The sequence below is a fragment of the Schistocerca serialis genome, chromosome 2, assembly GCF_023864345.2.
Source record: "Schistocerca serialis cubense isolate TAMUIC-IGC-003099 chromosome 2, iqSchSeri2.2, whole genome shotgun sequence".
In the NCBI taxonomy this organism is placed as follows: Eukaryota; Metazoa; Arthropoda; class Insecta; order Orthoptera; family Acrididae; genus Schistocerca; species Schistocerca serialis.
The window spans coordinates 499721857-499742523 of NC_064639.1; the positions used below are offsets into that span (position 1 = coordinate 499721857).

Here is a 20667-nt window from a genome sequence, read left to right on the forward strand (position 1 = left end):
TGGTCTGTTAGAAAATACTGCGAGATCTTCAATTAGAGAAAAACAGTGGCCCTTATTCTTTTACTTTCATCCAGACATATTTTGGTATTGTTTCATCAACAACTAGTCAATATTTGGTTGTGGATATGGCCTGTTGCTGTACTTGGTACACATATTCATTTTCTACAGTTTGTTATCAGAAATACTTAGTCTTTCACTTTGCTGCTAAAATCCATCCCTCACTTCATGTGTAAGGACTTACGCCTAAGTCTCCAAGATCAAAATTTGTCTGTAAGATTATTCCTGTTCTTATTGTCATTTGTAGTGCTTATCTCAAACTAATCGTTTATTATCTTGTATACAAATAGCTGCTTTGTTGTCTGTTTGGTGCAGAGCATTGCAAATAACAGTAGTGGTAAATGAGGCAGACTGCCTGATATGAACCCAAATATGGATTTAAGAAATTACAGAATTAATTGACAATGATGCAGAAAACATTGAAAAGTGTATGGGTGGGAGCAAAAAAAGAGAAACAGTTTTATTTTCAACAATAACCTCAATTTTTATATTTTTAAGTAATCAAAGATATAAATTAGTGACTTTCAAAATCCAAAAATTATGGACTAACTGCTTGATGTGCTGTGGTTATTAAAATATTAGGCTATGCACTATAGATTATATTTTGTTATTTATCAGAACCTTATCCCTGAACCAAGCAGACTGAAAATTATACAATGATGAAAAGTACTTTGTGGAATAAAAATAATGGAAGTAGTAAATGTATTGATGGAGTACCTGTCAGAATATTAAAGTACTGTGCTGTACATGTTAGCCTCATACTTAGCCATACTTGTAATTTTTCCTTTAAGAATGGTCAGTTTCCTGAACTGGTTCAAGTATTCATTAGTAAACCTTCTTTATAAAAAGGGAGAAAGGGATAATGTGGGCAATTTTAGACCTATTCATATGCCATCAGTGTTTGCTAAAGTTATTGAAAAGGCTTTGTATGTAAGGAGATAATTCATCATTTTATTTCACATAATTTGCTATCAAATGAACAGTTTAGTTTTAGGAGTAGTTTAACAAATGAAAATGCTATATTCTCTTTTCTCTGTGAGGTACTGGATAGATTAAAGAAAAGGTTCCAAAAGCGAGACATCTTTTTTTTTAATTTAACCAAGGCATTTGTGTTGATGACAAAGTATTGATCCAGAAGTTGGACCATTATGGAATACAGAGAATAGATCACAATTGGTTCACCTCTTACTGTAACAACAGACAGCAAAAGGTCCTTACCCACAGTGTTGAGAATGGGTATGATGTGAGGTATAAGTGGGGCATGGTTAAATGAGGGGTGCCCCAGGGATCAGTGTTGGGGCCATTCCTGTTTCTTATTTATATAAATGATATGCCCTCTAGTATTACAACTGATTCTAAAATATTTCTGTTTGCTGATGACACTAGCTCAATAGTAAACGATATTGCTTGCAATGCTGGCACTGTTTCAAATAGTGCCGTTCATGAGATAAGTCCATGGCTTGTAGAAAAGGAATGGGCATATGATTAGAGAAACTGAACAGTTCAGATTTCTAGGTGATCAAATAGACAGTAAACTGTCATGGAAAGCCCACATTCAGAATCCTGTTCAAAGACTTAATGCTGCCATTTTTACTATTTGAACAGTATCTAAAGTAAGTGATAGTTCACCATGAAAAGTAGTCTACTTTGCTTACTTTCATTCGCTTAAGACATATGGTGTTATATTTTGGGGTAACTCTTCCCATTGTCAAAGCATATTTTTGACTCAGAAATGGGCAGTTTGGGCATAAGTGGTGTAAGTTCGCGAACCTCTTGTTGGCTGCTGTTCATTAGTCTGGGTATTCTGACACTGGCCTCCCAATATATATATTCTTTACTCTTTCTTATTAACAAATATCAGCTTATTCCCAAGAATTAGCAGCTTTCACTCTGTTAATACTAGGCAGAAATCCAATCTGCATTTGGATTCCACATCCTTGACTCTTGTTCAGAAAGGTGTGCCGTATACTGCTGCATCTATTTTCAATGAGCTACCACAAAAATTCAAAAATCTTAGCAATAATCCATGCACTTTCACATTAAAACTAAAGGGTTTCCTCATGGGTCACTCCTTCTATTCTGTAGAGGAGTTCCTTGAAAAATTAAGCTGATTCCTGTGTTATATTGTTGATTCCATTTACATCAACTTATGGCTTATCTTTTTTGGGTTCATAAACATTTTATTTTATCTGTTATTACTTCTATGTTTTAATTTCATGTACCGACATGGTCCAAGACCTTGGAGATTTGTTCCTCAATTTGGTATACGGAACTAGACATGTAAAATAAACATTGGTGACATGTTAAGTGGTCAATAGCCACATAAACAAGACTGGATGTGTTGGTAAGTTTTCAGACAACGTCCTTCTTCAGATATAATTACTACAGAAAATGCATAAGTGTACCACACACACACACACACACACACACACACACACACACACACAGAGTTGAGCTGCAGCATGAGTACAATGCAGTCAACAGGGACAATGTAGCCATGAACCTGCATACATGCATGCATTTGCATGTGTGTGTGTGTGTGTGTGTGTGTGTGTGTGTGTGTGTGTGTGTGTGTGTGTGTGTGTGTGCATAGCAACTTATTCAGTCTTACTTAAGTGCCTACTGATCTCAATGTCTAATCGAAATGGAGGTTTATTTGACTGTAATTTCACAATCATATACATAAAAAAAAACTTTAATATGGCAATGGAAATCCTGAATGGCATGTAAACAATGGTATACTGAAACATTCAGTTGCTCTGCAGCATTAGGAAAGTGTGTAGTTATACGTATGCTCTAAGATGAACTGTAAGTTTGGAAGCTGAGTTATCCATAACTTGTTTATAAGCTTATTCAATGCTGAATCCTTTGTTTATACTGTCAATGATTGTCTTTCCTTGTACTTTTTGTGAATTTTGCAGAGATAATGTTGTTGAGAACTTAAAACCAGAAAGAACATGATTTGAAAACTTACTTTGCAGAAGATTTCTCTTTAGTTGGAGAGATTTCTGGTGGTTTGCTGGAATGACTGTCCTTCCTTGGAGAAGGAGATGTTACCCTTCCCCCTCTCTCTGGTATTTCAAATTCTTCCCATTCAATGCCCTCAGTCATATCACCATATTCCTGAAATTCAAAGTGAAGCAATATTTTATAAATATGCCATTCATCCTTCAGATATGCATTGCTGTTCCACTATTCTTTCTTTTAATCTTTCTTCTTTTCATTGTTCTTTTACTTTCCTGTTTTGTTTTTCATGCCCTTTAGTCACTCATGACTTCCAGCCCCAGAGTGCATTACACTACTACCATAATACTTATAACTCTGTTTTCACATCTCGTCATAAATTTAAAGAAGCTTATAGAAAATCTGATGTTTTCACAGTATTGCAATGAGAGGGGAAAAAAAGAAACAGAATGATCATGTTAATCTGTTATTGTTCACACTGACTGCTGAAGTTGATTCTGTGCTATTTCACTCAAAATAAATCAAAATGAGAGTGTCTTTAATAGTTTGATGGTCTGTAAAACCTAACAATGCATTTCATATTTTTGTGTTTTTGTTTGGCAGCATTGTTATTAGGATATTGCATCATTGTTGTGTATTCTACAACTGGCCTAACAATGGAGAATGATATGTAACCCATTCAATCAGTATTTCTGAAACGATCTGTATACCACACTACAAAATATAATATTTCTAATCATTTTTATATATGCAATTTTATATTATTTGAGTATGGAGTCAATTTATATATCATTACCCTCTTAATTTTTACAATAAAAAGAGATAAAGAGCTCCCATCAGTATTACTAGCTCATAACACAGAATATGAAATGAAAAGAAATCAGTCACTATCTTACGGTTTATAATGACACTGTCAACTCCAGATAACAGTAGTAGGGTGAAGAATTGGACTTCACACCAAAATCAAATGATTTGCTGTTTTCTGCGTTGTATACAAAAGAAAATGAAATTAAGATCTAAAAACAAAAGGAATCATATCTACTATTAGTTCTTACAGGATTTTCCTTATTTTATGCATATGATTTATCTTATTATTTTATTTGAAAAATGCTTGCTATACACCTCTGTCAGTTTGCTTCACTGTGGTTCATCATAGTAATGGTGAGACGTATTTACAAGATAACAAGATTATATGAGATGTATCTTATATGTTTCTCCTTTGAAATACGTTTTTCAGGAATGATTACAATATTCATCTAAATCTTTACTAAGTAAATAAAGAAACACTCTTCAGAGCATTGTACGGCTGGTTTACAAACTTTGTGGACATTATTAACAAATAAAATTCTAACATACCTGGCTGTATTGCTGCTGTGACTGTGGTGTATTCTTGCGTTGATGCTGCCGCAGCTTGAACTGCAAAAAACTGTCATTGGGATCTTCTGTCTCATTTTTAGGAGGAGGCCATCGCCATTTCCCAATGCGAACAGTCTTTGCTCGTCCATATGGATCTAAGAATGGTCTAGCTTCTGAAGGGTCAGAATGGTCAGGAGGTGGTGGCATAGGTGGAGGGGGAGGAGGTGGTGCCATTCCAGGTGATGGTGCCTAAAACACCAAGAATATGATATATTTTCACATCTTAACCATAACAGAATGTTAGATAATGGAATGTGATGAAACTATTGATAAGCAAAAGACAAATAGCATACAATACAAAATCTTTATTTTTATAGAAGCCAAGGGACAGAAGTAAGGAATAGACACATAGCCATCCTTTAGCAACTTAAATTCAAAACTTAAAAGATTTTCAAATGTTCTTTCATCATTGATTTCCCTCTTCTATGGATTTATGGTGCCTCCATTAATCAGGAAATCTGGTTCTTTCATTCAATTCCTGAATATTTAATCTCTTTTGATGGAAAATGTAACTACATCTTATGTTTACATCAAATCTGATTTGTGAATATGTCCAATGCTTTAATTATACTTCATTTACACTATCTGCTATCTGATTAACAGTCCTTGGGAAAAAAAATCCTATGTGTAATTCTGAGTTGTGAAGAGTAGATTTATATTTCTTGTGATACAAGAGAATAATAGCATCTTTACGAAAATGCATTGTTTTCATGGGATATGAATTATGCAACAATCTTTGTTCGTTTATGTTAACCTTTAAGTTCCTTTTGGTTATAGTTCTTGCTCACTAAATAAGTGGCACAAACCAGCAAAACATGAGTGCATGCTACTTCTGTCAAAATGCCAACTTATCATGTGAATAATAAGCAAATGAAGCAAAACAGTGTTGTTTTAGTTGTCTGTGTTGTGTACATGGCAAGAGGTACACAGCAACACAAAGGGAGGCCACACCACCACACCACTTGCCTGGGACTTTCTCAGTTCCAAGCAGCCGTCTCCAGATGGCACTTGCCAATCAGGACTACAATCTGCTTCTGTGCCACGTCCTTCAGTGTGTTGTATTTGTCTGCTGATACATGCTGTCAGCTGTCACAGAGAGTGCTGTCAACAGTGGACTATTTTGCTTCTGTCTAGCACTGGGAAGGATGGAGGTCCTTCTGCCAACAGGCACAAAAGTTGACTTGCTGCGGAAACTCTGACAGTTCCTGCGGTTTCCCTGGTTTTGACAGTGACAGCATCTCATGCGATTATGCTACAGATCAAAGTTCCCAGAAGTCCATTCAGAAGACTATAGTTTTGACTTAGCAGTCTCTATTTACAGATCAATGGTGACAGTTAATTGCAAATGTCTGCATAGTACTTTCAGTCATAGTGATAATATAACAGAATGCCAAGTTACTTAGAGTTCATTGTATTAGTTGTACAACATCTAGTGCTATGTACCAAAGTTAAGAACAATATTGTATCATAACTACAGGGTGTACACAAAGTCCAGGAATACTTTCAATTATTTATTCCACAAGAACAAAAAATTGTACAGGTATCACACATATGTTATTTTGAAGAGAAACCTTGAAAGGTATTTTCATGTATACTGCCTCAGCGTGGTTTGGTAATTTGTCGATAGTCAACACTACTTATAAACATGGTGAGTTCAGGTTCAAAGCAAGCTTTCTGTCTGTTGGAGTTCGACAAAAACAAGTATGCTACAGCTGTTCAATGGATGTTTTGAGCCAAGTATGGTAAGAAGCCACCAACAAGGAAGGCCCTTTACCACTGGCGCAACAAATTTGTTACGACGAGTTGCTTGTGCTTGGCAAAGAGAAGCGGACGTCCCAGTGTGAGGGAAATGAATATGGAGCGCATACGAGAGACATTCATAAGGAGTCCAAAGAAATTGGTGTGTCATGCATCCCATGAACTCAAAATGGCTTCAATGACAGTGTGGAAAGTCCTGCGACAGAAGCTGTCTATGAAACCATTCAAATTGGAGCTAGTGCAGAAGGTCAATGACAACAACAAAAGACAAGCATTTTGAGTTTTGTTCACAGTTGCAACAACTGAATGAGGATGGGGATGGCATTCTTGATCGCTTAATTTTTAGCAATGAAACCACTTTTCACACTAATGGGAAAGTGAACCGTCATAATTGTCGAATCTGAGGTACAAGGCATCCATACAAATGCATTGAATTTGAGTGTGATTCTCCAAAGATAAACGTTTTTTGTGCCTAGTCACGTCGAAAACTGTACGGGCCATTCTTCTTCACCGAGAGCACTGTCACTGGATATTCCTACTTGGACATGTTGCAGCAATGGCTGATGCCTCAAATGCAATCGGACTCTCCGTTCATCTTTCAGCAGAATGGGGCTCCACCCCATTTTCATCATGAAGTTCATGGGTACCTGAACACAGAGCTGCCACATCAATGGATTGGGCATGCTACAGAAGGGGACAGCTGCTTCATGAAATGGCCTCTCCAATCACCAGATCTCATTCCATGTAACTTTTTCTGTGGAGACACATTAAAGATCTGGTGTATGTACCGCCTCTACCCCGTGATGTAGGAGAGCTCAAGGAGAGAATATGAGCAACTGCCACAGTCGACAATGCCATGTTGGGACGGGTATGGCAAAAATTCGATTACCGTATTGACGTCTGCTGGGTCACTCATAGTTCGCATATTGAATGTTTCTAAAAAAACACTATCAGAGTTTCTCTTCAAAATGCAATATGTATGACATTGTTACAATGTTTAGTTCTTGTGCAATAAATAATTGAAAGTGTTCCCAGACTTTATGTACACCCTGTATTAATAAATGTTATTGATTATTTATTATTGTTTGCCACAGTTCTGTTCTAGTGCCACCCTCTCAAGAAAGTGTAAGATTTGATATAGTAGCATGCGTAGCTGTTGTTAAAGAGAAATATATTAAGTTGAACGGAGGCAATTATGAGAGATGTGAGAGGTTCCAATACGTGGGAGTGCTGGTTATGGAGGATAGCAGAATAAGAGAAGAAATAAAATCTAGGATTGCTGCAGGAAATAGAGCTTACTGGGCCCTGATCAAGATCCTTCAGTATGTAGTCTGGGCAGAAAATCGAAGGTGACTGTCTATCAAACAGTCATAAGACTGGTGGTAATGTATGGCTCAGAAACATGGACAATGACTGTAGCAGAAGAAGAGCTCTTGAGAAGATGGGAGAGGAAAATATTAAGAAACATTTTCGGAGCCCTATATAAGGCGGGGCAACGGAGGATAAGGAGAAACAAGGAATTGGAAGAACTGTATAGAAATCCTGACTTGGTGACTGAAATTAAGTGTAACAGTTTGAGACAGCTGGACCATGTAGAGTGAAAGTTGGAGGATTGAGCTGTCAAAAAGGTTTACACAGGAAATCCAAGTGGCAAAAGGAGCAAAGGGAGACTCAGAAATGATGGCTGGAGGATGTTGAAAATGATTTGAGAAAGATTGGAGTCAGGAGATGGAGGAAACGAGCAGAAAATTATCAGGATTGGGCTGTGATCATCAGAGAAGCCAAGGCCCTACAAGGGCTGTAGTGCCAAGGAGTAAGTAAGTAAGCATGCATAGCACCAGCTTTTAGAATCATAGTACAAAATAACTTTTCTGCTACTGTTGATGTTTGGGCTGAATTCATAGTAACAATTCATTACAGCACCTCAACAATCCACAATATTTAAATTGAAAAATTAGAGTTATTTTAATGCATAGTATAGCCATTCAACTTATTTCGAAAATTATTCTTGTAAATACTGTGAATCAATAGAAATTTCTATGCATCTAACTTCCAACAATTATTGAATACAAACACTTCTTGCACAACACAAATGAACGATGTCTTAATTTTAATAGCAAATTCTGCTTCTAGATTAAATATCACAAATGTCTGCAACATTTTCAACAAAAGAATGGCACTTTTCACAAGGGAGTAGCCACTAAAGTTTTGCTTAGAAAACACACAATTATTACAAGGGCTTATCACTCCTCATCAAGTCATCAGAAAAACAGACATTTTTGGAAACAGTATAGCATTGCTGTCTATGCTGAGGAGGAGAAGATGGCTCGAGAGACTGGTGAGAAGATGGTAGCTAAAATATTATGAAACAATACAACAGTAGGTTCATAGCTTTTATTATCTGCATGGCAGAATGCAGAGTGTGTCAGTTACGTATTATCATAGCAGGTACTGACAATTTGGAGCTATCAGATAAGGCATGCCACAGAGTCCTACTTTTTGGTACTCTGTTGTTTCTGATATACATGACTGATCTACTTGCATTGCCACAAGATGCACTGCAAGAATAAAAACAGTACTAGATCTGTTAATGTAACGGCACCTAATGAAATAGTTGAAAACATCTGAAGGTACTTCACAGAAAGTGGATTATCACTGAATTTTGATAAGATTCAGTACATACCATTCAACACTTTCCATAGAACTTCTCAATCTACAAAAATAGTGTTTCTGAACAAAGCAACAGAAAAAGAAAATAGTGTTAAGTTTTTAGGATTACAGACAGACAACTACCTTTCTTGGTAAACCCATGCTCTAGAATTAATTATCTTAGGTCAGCTGGATCTATTACAAGTGATTTTTAAAAATGAAGAAACTAACTTATTCTTCATACTTCCACATAGCTTTCTAATACAAGTGATTTTTTTTAAATGAAGAAACTAACTTATTCTTCATACTTCCACGCAGCTTTGTATGGAAGTGAAACGTCAGTGTCAAACAGATCAGACCAGAAGAAAATAGAAGGTTTTCAAATGTGGTGCTGCAGGATAATACTGAAGATTAGATGAGTTTATCAGGAGGAGGTACAGAATTGAATTGGGCAGAAAAAAATTATGGGATTGGTTTACAAGACACATATTGTGGCATCAAGGAATGTCAATTTAGTTACCAAGGGAAGCGTTGAAGGTAGAAATTGTAGAGGGAAATGAGACTTGACTGCAGCAAGAAGGTTGAAATGGATGTAGGTTGCATTAGTTATGCAGAAATGAACAGGCTTTCACAGTACGGAACAGCTTGGAGAGCTGCATCCTGCCAGTGTAGACTAAAGACACAACCTCAACAACTTATGAAATTATTTTTCTTAGGAAATTCAACTTACAGGGATTGTATTTTCAAAATAAAGAAAAATATTATTAGAATTATACATGGTGCCAGTTCTAGGACGTTTTCAGGGACCTCTCCTAAAACCATGGTAGTTTGACAACTTGTAATTCCTAACTCAATGCTGTCTTAAATTACGCTATTCACTTAAGGATAGAGCACATGAAATGACATTAGGCAGGCAAACACTCAGAGATTACATTAGGAGGCAGTGAGTTGCTAAGGGCGGCAAGGCTGGAAGTTGGATGGGTGGGTAATTTGTGTGGGGAATCACAGAGGAACTAGAATGTTCTAGAATAATCTTCACATAGGTAGACCTTCCATGAACTAAAATACCCATGGAACAGCTATGTTGAAGGGGAATTCCTGTACTGGTCTGCTATGTGTTATCTCAATACAATATATTGAGAATTTTGTCAAATATTCCCTGTAGTTTGTTAACACTTCAGGTAAAGAAGAATTTTAATTAAAATACTAAGGGGGTAATGGAGGACAGAACTTAATAAATTTGTTTCCTCTGTTAGATTTTGTATGCATTCATTCATTTGTAAAATTGGGTATGTCAAATGGACTCATCGTGAGAGAGCTTGTGTCTAGTGGGAGGGGAGCCAGCTTTGATGTTGGCAAGATTGTAATTACAAGTCTCTACTGGACAGCCATGGAGGCAGATCATGTATATGAATGTTTCATTGGAACTGTTCATTTCTGAGTTAGTACCACATTTATCTAAGTACTAACACTTTTCAAGCACTGTTCTGAGTGTCCAAAACAGCACCTGAATAACAAACAGTTATTATTTCACACTAATTACACAAAATTAATGTGTCATATAGGAAGTGACTGTTCAATGAGTGTGGAAGTACAATTTCCGATTGTGATGATGTTTAGAATGATGGTAGGTCCATGTTCTTGAGTCAAAATGCTGTTTCCACAAAATGGGTAAGTAATTCCAGCACATGGCTTTGCACTTGCAAGAATTTCTAATCCCCCTCCCACTATTGCTCAATCATGCAGATGATCGTCTGACCAGACGTGCAAAGTATTACGGCCCGGTCTTTTGGTACAGCTTTATAATGCTCAAGTGAGCAAGTGCCTCTTTCTGTAAAGTCCTGTGTGGTAGTGCAAACTTCATTATATACTATTTTACAGTTTTATGCATTTTCTCAGTTCAAAGTGCTTGAGTCCTATAAACAGGTAGTGAATGGATAGGCACAACAAAAAGACAGCTAAACATACAAGCTTTTGGCCAAAAGGCCTTCTTCTGAATTAGACGAGATGATACACATGCACATTCAAGCAAACACAACTTTCACACACGTGACCACAGTCTCTAGCTGCCAAGGCCAGGCTGGCAGTCGTTTTGTTACTGTCACCATTCTATTCTGGATTTTTCATTGTTTGACAAATGGATAGTTTTTTTTCTGTAATGAGTATCTGTTTCATGCTAAAGACAATCATTAACATAACTGATGTAAGTATCTTTAGCAGCAAACAACTGGAAAGAAGTAGGAAGAAGTTGGAAGATGACATACACGCATAGGAAGTTCAAAATATGGGGTTTGCAGGATCACAGGGAGATCTGAAGCAGAATTCCCATTTATACACTTTAGATGAACTAGCATGGAACTAAGTACTCTTGTGGCAGATTCTGGCTTATTTTTATTTATTTGCCATTGATCTTGCATGTAGAGCGTGTTTTTAATATTATGCTTAATGTAATTTCAAAGCCTTAATCAATGCAGCTCCAAGCAGATATTGGCTAGGCAGAAGTGTTCCCAAACATAACAAATAACTGTTACACCAGCCGGTGAGCTGATATTATAGGCAGTGCACATCAGCACACTGTCTCTTGTGAAGTGGGGTTGGATTCAACTGAAGCTTGTTGTCTGACAAAACAAAGACACTCTCCAAGCATGCAAATATAGTTATAGTTGATATATTAAAAAGTGCCTAGAGAGAAATGATCTCCACAAACAGCATTACTGGGATTTCCTTGACAAAAAAACAGTTAAATTTTAATATAAACTTGTTTATTAACCTTAAAGAATGAAAAGACTTACTTCAGACAAGTTTTGGAATGGTAACTAAATTACCTAAATTTTACCAAGAGTAAAAGAGTCATTATTGTTGTAAGACACTGTCCACAGTAAACAACCACCTCAAGGGAAGTCAAGAATTTGCAAAGTTGGGTATGTGCATGTTTCTAGGCAATTTAATACAATAAACATATAAGATTAAATTCAATGTCTGTTTGTCTTTGCTTATGACTAACCTATATCCCAACTCTATGTTTTGCTTATTCACCATTTTTATTTACTTATTCCACTATCCACCCATGCACAGCAAAATACAGTATGTATGTTGTCCAAATGAACATTTAAATTTTATATGATATCATTACAAGGAAATGGAACATACAAGTATGTACATATAATAATACACACAAACCATAAATAATGATTGGAACAAGTACTCCTGCTGGAAGTAGTTTGGGATTCCTCATTTAATGAGCACATTGTGGAAGGGAAGCAGTTGTCAATATTCACAAGGATCTCCTCCACACCGATTAATGGAATGAAAAACTCATCTGATCTAAACATGTAATGAATTTTCTGCCAGTGATAGCACTGACAGAATGATAAAAGGCACTCTAATCTCTGGCATTAAATTGTTTGAATCCATTCAGCAATAAAAATGATGTAAGGAAGGCAATATAATAAATATAAAACAACACATTGTGAATCTTCATCCTTATTCTTCATATTCAGGGTAAAGGTAGTATAGGAAAAAAATTACTTCAGTGTCTAATTGTTCCAGTTCTCTGGATGTTTCATTTTTATGAGGTAATAATGTTGTTCTGTTTCTATAGCAATAACACCAAAAAGTTTTCTCCCAGAAAACTCACTCAGTAAAATAATATCAGAAACTAATTGTAACAGCTTACCTTAGTGTATGATGTTGTAGATTCAACTGAACTCTTCCTATTCTTGAGCTCAGACAATACATTTGTGAAAGCTGAGTGTGCATTTTTTGTGGGGCTCATTTTCCTAGGTGAAGGTGCAGCTTCTTTGAGAGGAGAACCCTGCTGAGGAATCTGAAAGATTATAACCTGCAGTTGAACAATGGAAAATCCAGAATGGAATGTAACAATATTATGAAAAGGATTACTGCTACCCACCATATAGTGGAGATGCTGAATCGTAGATAGGCTCAACAAAAAGACAGTCAGAAAGGGTCATGAGATCTTCTGTCAATTGGAAAACTTTTTCTCTTTTCCTCCCACCACTTCCACATAATTAGCCTGCTAGACCTAAGAGTAGGGGCTGTCACTGACCCATCAAATAAAAGTTGACTATAACTGGCAATTAATGCAGTAATATGTTGTACCCACTACAAATGGCTTAACATCAATGACTTTACTTTCTGACAGTCTTTTTGTTGTGCCTATCTGTGACTCAGCATCTCCACTATATGGTGAGTGAGCAACTGTCTTTTTCATAATATAATTTGTAGTAGGTAATATATTAATCTGAGAGATTCTTCAGTACTGAGATCCAGTTACTGAGGAGTAAGAAAGAAACAAGGATAAATGGAAGATATTCTGGGTGTCTTAAATGTAGAATTTGAAGTCATCAACAAAGAAGTTATAATCTGCATGTACATTTATACTCCATACGTCATCCTACAATGTGTGGTGGAGGAAAAAAAAGTTCTATAGCTGTAATATGATACTCATATCTACAAAGCTTTGCCTTTAGCAACTACTGCACTGCCTACATTATCAAGAAAGACCTTGTAATTTTGTACTGTCTAATGAAACTACATATGTATGTCAAACCTGTGGGGGTTTTGGTGGCTGTTTACTTGTAGGCCCATTGGCGGAGGCAGGTGTCACAGCATACTGCAGCACAGATGTAGTCTGGCGTTTTTCAGTTGACCAGAGTTCTCCATTTTCCGGCTCTCGAAAAGATACCTAATTTTTGGGGGTATAAAATGCTCCTTTAGAGATAAGTACAGTTATTACCATGCGTTGAAGGTTTATAATGAAGATGCAAAAAATGATGAGTAGATTCTTCGAGATTCAATATTCAGTCTGAATTTTAAAAAATACATTTTTTTAAGGATGCTGAATTTTAGTGTGGTTTACTCCTGACAACAGTTCCACTTCCATAAAATTACATAACTCACTGTGAAAACATCTGGTTTACTGCAGTTATTATATTCCTCTGTTTTATAACCACAAGTTAAATTTTATTGCTAAGTGAAATGCAGGGCTACAGAAAATCAAATGGTATGGCATATTAGTGCCTATTTTTATTCAATGTGAGTTATGGATAAGGAAATTTAGAGATCCCATACCATTTCTGATAAATTATTAATGCTCATCAGAGATGAGTAAATTTCTTACAATATTTTATTTCGTTGAATGAAAAAAGAAAAACACGTAGTGCAACTCAAACTGCTGCACATTTCAATCTTAAAATTTCAAGACTCCTGCATTACTTTAGTGTTTTCTGAACACTGTAGCTCACCAAAAAGTTAAAATAGTGTAAAAAAAAGGACTCATTATTATCCTCTTTCATGGATTATTTTTGATTTCTTACTCAAAATGAAAGAATTTCGATGTAATATTTTTGAAGAAACATACACAATTTAAAATATTTAGAAATAACAAATGGCCCCATTAAAAGCTATAGCTAGCAAATTTAAATTATCCTTGCAAATCATATAGCTGCATTCTTTTTAATGTTGTGAAAAAATTATTTTTGTTTTCGAGTCAGCTCTGAAATTCTGATGCGGTACAGGCTTCTCCTGCTCTTTGGTTCACCAACTGCACGGCACAGGTTGTCATACTGAATTTGCTACACAGCTGCATGTTGCTATAACACATCTTGTTTTTGAAGAACTACTTACATCAGAAGTTACTGGTACCTCCAAAAGTAACTTTCAAAATCTTTTCCACGTACTGAATCAGTCATGCAATGCAATGTTACAATTTAACATTACTTAAATAAAGAAGATAATGAAATCACAAACATTATCCACCGTATTACCATGCACTTGCATCAGACAGACACCAAGAATATTAAGAAAATAAACTGTGTCAAAGTGACAAAAGAAAGGCAAGCAAGTGTTGCAGATTCACATGTAGTGCCTGTTACAGAAATTAATGAACATTTACAACAAGCTCAGTGCAACCAATATTGTGATATGTCCCACATATCAGTTTATTGCGCTCAATGTAAAATAATATGCCACTGGTTACAAAGCCAAATACAGAAGTAGACCAGAAGAAGCTATGAGAATAAAATGTGTGACTCACTAGAACATAGACTAAACAGCACATAAAATAAAGTTGATGTTCTAAGCACAGCACACAGTAAGTACATGGTGAATGCTCTTCCAGTCCAACGAATGTAATTTGTTACTGAAAGTGGCACAAGAAAAAAGTCACCCAGTTTATACATCTGTCTTGTCAGCTGCACCGCACACCAACAAGCAATGCTATCTGCAAGCAAGTCTACAAGTGTCAGTGAAAATCTCATATTTCAACCAGTCATATTCATCTCTTCCACTACAGTCAACAGCACCCTGTCTGCTTTGTTGAGCGGGTGTCAGTGTACCATGTCTCTTTGACTTTTAAATTCACTAAATGAGATTAACTCACCCATGCAGTTGTAGATGTAGATCAGTTTTTATGAGAGCTGAATCATTTTATAATCAGATGGATTCTCATCAGTATAAATATGTCTTGTGCTGAGCACTGAAACATTCCAGTAATTGACCAGGTTTGGAAGAATTCGGGTATCATAGGATCACGAGATCTTCTGTCAAACAGGATAGCTTTTCCTCTTTCGCCCCCAAGAGTGACACATAATTAGCTCCGTGGACCTAGACAAGTGGCTGTCACTGACCCATCAAATAAAAGTTGGATTATAAAGGGATATTAATGCAGTAATGTGCTGAACCCGCTAGAAATGACTTTACATCACTGTCTGTGAAAGTAGACCAATGGTCAATCAACCTGTCTTTGAAAATGTTAACTACATATGACAGAGGAACATCAAGAGTGTTTGGCTGATGATTAATCTACAATAATATTATATCTTTGGGAATGTTTCCAGTTAGACTGTTCCCATCTCCTGTTTCAAAATTGGTCAGTTTCTATCTCTATGGTCAAATGAGCAACTCATCTGATTACAGAAGCTCACATTTTTGGTCAGTTTGTCAGTGATTATTCCTAATGCTACACAGTTCCTTATTTCGGTTGCATGTGCCATTTTCTCATTCAAGATATCAGCTAATATTCTGTACAAAGTTATTTAGCTGATATTAAACTGTTTATTTAGGATATTCTACGTGTTCTAATGCTGCAGCTATGGCTTTAATACTATGCATGAAATTTGAAACATGCTGAGCCACAATAGTATGACAGCGGACATCTCATAAACTCTCCCTTCTCTTTTCTCAAGTATGCAGCTGCCCCGCTACTACTGAAGATAACGGCGTCTGTTCCCCATTATTGAATAACTTCCCTGACAAGTAAATAGTTAAGCAGTATAACACAGATATTGAAACGTGATAAACTTTAATTTCTGTATATTGCCTATGACTTTTTCTTCAAACAGAGAGGAAATTAATATTCTTCTAACTTAAGTTTAATTATCTAAATGCAATCAGCAAAGCATAGTTATTTTAAATTTTTTCCCTCGGGAACAAGACGAAAGAATTCCACAGGCTATAACTGTTGCAATCAATTCCTTCCCAATCCTTGCTGTGGTGAACAAATGGTATGTTTCTATTTATCACACTATTATCAGGACATCATAGCCCATAAGAAAGATAAACTTTATGTCTTAGCTTGCTTTAAAATGTTTTACAACAAGTAAGGAAAGGGACAACTGCAAAAGCTATTATTTTCTTCTTCTGTTTTACATGTACTTTCACAAATTGGTCTGGACTGTAAACAGCAAGTGTTATCATTCTAATTCTTTTAAAAACTTATCATTTATTCACTTCATCAACTTGTGATAAGTAGTGCTGAGGAATCGGATGTAATAACACAAATTATTTGAAAAAAAAAAAAAAAAATCATTTTCTTCAGATATTATTTGCTTGGTATAGTGGCAATTCTTGGTTTTAACAATATACACTATTTGTGTCAGCATTTGCCTTATAATTATGTTGCTGATTTCACTGTATTCTTGCTGAACTAAGAGCTGAGAAAGTCAAATATTAAAGAAAATGCAAATATAAGTGCAACAGGTACCATATATTAGTGATGGGAGTAATGGGCTCGCAAAGCAATGACAAAAGTTTAATTTAACTATCAAATACTTCCTTGCAATGTTTAAGAATATGAAAAACTTCTTTACATGCTCTCCTATATTCTCAGTGTCTAACAAAGAATGTAAAGTAAATGTTAAAAAAATATTTTGATCTAGGCACCTTCTTCTCTCTCCGTATTAATTTTTGAAAGTGTGGAAGCCTATTATTTCTACATTTTCATCCCAGGTTTTCCTTTGTCATAAATAATAAAATGTTTCACATTTAATTAAATATCTCAAGCAGTTTCAACAAAATAAAAATGTAATGATTTCGAAGAGACCGCTGTTAATTCTAAAAGACAATTAAAAGTAATGAATAGCTAATGAGATTTTGAAATTTAAAAAACAGCAGTCAAGTCACAAAAATCCATAATTCATTACAGATCTAGATTTCGATTATAACATAGTCATCATTGATGCTAAAATACAAAAAACAGGTAGAATCAGAACAGGTACAAAATGTGTATGTAACACAGTTATATGACTCCATATAAATTGGAACATAATAATAACATACCATTACCAGAAGTGTCATACAGGTATCAACATGTCAGAACATTAAAATGTGACAAATGACACTAGCCTTTATATGGCAGAAACAAAAGTACGACCATTGCTTACCAAGAGTCCAGAGGGCATGACTATGTGTCATCGAGAACCTGTAGTGCCTTCTATTGGAGTATACATCCAAGAAGCTATATTTTAATTTTCGTTGAACACCATAACCTTAAAATACTGTGTATATGTGATATGTAAATCACACAGCAAATATATGAATGCATAAAAACAAGCAACAGAATTGACTTGCAAATACATTTATGAAGGACACGTGGTGTCCCCTATGGGATTACACGGTGACAAAAGCATTTTGAATTTTATAATAAGACTAATGGTTTAAATCTATTTACAAAGTTTTATACAGCAAATTTCAGTAATGTGTCAAAAACTATAAAGATTTACTTTGAATAAAATCTAAAAAATTTACAGTAAAATAAGATAACATAACATTGTATCACAAGTCATGAGGCACCCTCTTCAGGATTGCATTTGAGTGTGGTAATAATTTCCAGAGCTCTTTGTTAAAGTGCCAAATATTTGGACAAATATTCATTTACACACTTTCATATTTCTAATGTTACAAACTTCTAAAATCAAAATAAACAAAACAAAATAGAAAATAAAATAAAATAAAAAAATGTAGAAGAAAATTGTCATGGTACGACAATATACATAAACTGTCAAAAAGCTACTGCATTCTCCATAACTGATAGAGCTCCATCTCTGTGTGCAAATGAGAGAATACAGAACATAGTCAAAAAGCTAGCACATTTTCCATACCCGATAGGGCTCCATCTCTCTGGCAGCATATTATCAAGTCATCTACAAATATGTAAAAACAGAACCATTATGTCAAATATAAAACAGAATTACATTGTTATCGTATCAACTGATGTTAAAACCAGTAAAAAGTACCCTGGAAACAATCATTTGGAAGACAAAAACAAAACAGTACGAAGTGAGAACATTAATTTGGAAAACAACAATAAAAAAATTACACTTCCCTGCCATATTATGGAACATTTAGCATGGATATTGCAGCTATCTTTATAAAACACATTTCTTTTTTTGACAACAGTTAATTTAGGGCTGATTTTGGCTAATGGTGTTGACAAGAAAAAAAAAAATTATATATTTCATGAGTCTGGTGTGTATATAATCTAGTGCTCTAATTGCAATGTAAGCTATGTGGGATAGATCAGGTGTAGAATAAAAGTTGTCTTCAGCAAACATGTATCTCTGAAGAGGAGGGATAGAGCAGGTAAACCCAAATTTTTCCACCCATGTAGTTGGGAGTAGATGTCTCATGTGAAGTTGCTGCATTGAGCCGAGAAGGGAAGGTTTATTGATCTTCTGGCGACCAACTGCTTAATGAGTAGGTGCTAGTAAAAAATACCCACTTTTAGCAGCTTTTTGTAGGAAATAGTATCTTGACTGTCCCTTATGCAACAGACTGTTAATTTATTGTATGAGTGAACTGTTTGTATTTATTTCAGTTTTGTTCTTGTCTTCCAGATGACAGTTACTTTGCTGGTTTTAACATCAGTTGGCATGATGATAATGGAAGTCCATTTTACATTTGGCTTAATAGTTCTGCTTTTACTATTAGTAGATGGCTTGATAATATGCTGCCAGAGAGGTGGAGCTCTATCAGGTATCGAAAACCCATTAGCTTTTTGACTATTATTTGTATACTCTTATTTGTACACACTCTTATTCAACAAAAACTTTTTTTAAGTTTTAAAAATTTGTCAACGATACAAATATGAAAGTGTGTAAATGAATATTTGTTTAAATATTTGGTTCTGTAATATAAAGCTCTTTAGATTATTACCTTGCTCAAATGTAATCATAGACTCTTATTGCACAATTTTATGATGTGTTATTTTACTACAGATTTTTCATCAATATAATCCCACAGGAGACACAACATGTCCTTTATGAATGTGCCTACATGTAAATTCTGTTGCTTGTTTTTATACATTTATGTATTTGCTCTGTAATTTACATAGCACAGAAACTCCGTATTTTAAGGTTATGGTCTCTAACAAAAATTCAAATAGAGGTTCTTACATGTATACTCCAATAGAGGGCACTACAGGTCCTTGATGATGCTCATTGATGTTGTCTGTGTTAGTTGCAACCAATGACCTCACTTTTGTTTCTGCCATGTAAAGGCTAGTGTCAGTTGACACAAGTTAATGCTCCAACTTGTTGGTACCTGTGTAACTCTCCTGGTGATGATATGTTATTCCTGTGTTCTAACTTATATGGATTCCTATAACTGTGTTACATACACATTTTGTACCTGTTCTGATTTTACCTGTTTTTGCATTTTAGCACTGATGATGACTATGTTATAGTTGAATTGTAGATGTGCAATAAATTACAGATTTTTACAATTGACCACTATCCTTCTATAAATTTGAGTATTCAATGGTTGCTGTGGATACAGGCATCCAATGGATTCCAATTAGGTTAATGAGATTTTGTTTAAAAATGACTAAATACAAAACACTGTGCTAACAAATACTTGATACTGGAGGTTAGCAGATTCACTTCAACACCATCTAGCAGGAACGATTGGTCATTGTGTTATAATGCCAACTAGGTAGGGGCAAAATGCTTGAAAGTACCTTCGAACTCCTGTCTATAGAATCATAAGCAGGTACCGGCGGAGGTGCCGGAAATTGGTGCAGTCCAGACACAAGATGATGAGAGGCCTGGAAAGGTGCAATGTTAGAGGGATATGTTCTGCTTACCACCAAGCCAGCTCTGGTAACATTTGCTCAGGTTGGATTGACTTATGCTTCAAAGACTGCGCTGCTAACCAGAATTTTAAAAAAATAAAATAAAATAAAAGCAAAAATTTCAACACTTTTTATAAAATGAGATTACATATGCCTATTTTCATCACTACAAACATGCTGTTTATACAACAGAACATAATAATTCAACAAATCAGAGTTTGTCCTTGAGACCCTGATTTATTTCTTTCTCTTCTCCAACCATTGGTCCAAGAGCAATAAAGCATGTAACATGCATGATGCTCAACTATGCTTACACCCCCATATGCTCAAATTTCTCTGAATTTACAGGCATGACCACTGTATAAGGTATATATGGGAGAAATAACTATGTTGAGCAACTTTGTTTGCAGAATGTGTGTTCCCAGAATTTCAACAATAAGTTTTCCATGTTTCAC

The 20667-nt window shown here is 35.4% G+C and overlaps 1 protein-coding gene across 1 annotated transcript in view; it reads right to left on the reverse strand.

Annotated features, from left to right (window-relative positions):
• Positions 1 to 20667, reverse strand: part of LOC126457445 (unconventional myosin-XV) — a 945978-nt gene that overhangs the window by 253047 nt on the left and 672264 nt on the right. Inside the window, exons 34-38 of the mRNA XM_050093727.1 lie at positions 20099 to 20185; positions 13415 to 13549; positions 12521 to 12670; positions 4378 to 4626; positions 3032 to 3180 (exon numbers count right to left, since the gene is read on the reverse strand). Of these exons, the coding sequence (XP_049949684.1) occupies positions 3032 to 3180; positions 4378 to 4626; positions 12521 to 12670; positions 13415 to 13549; positions 20099 to 20185 (770 nt within the window). The remainder of the gene's footprint in view (positions 1 to 3031; positions 3181 to 4377; positions 4627 to 12520; positions 12671 to 13414; positions 13550 to 20098; positions 20186 to 20667) is intronic.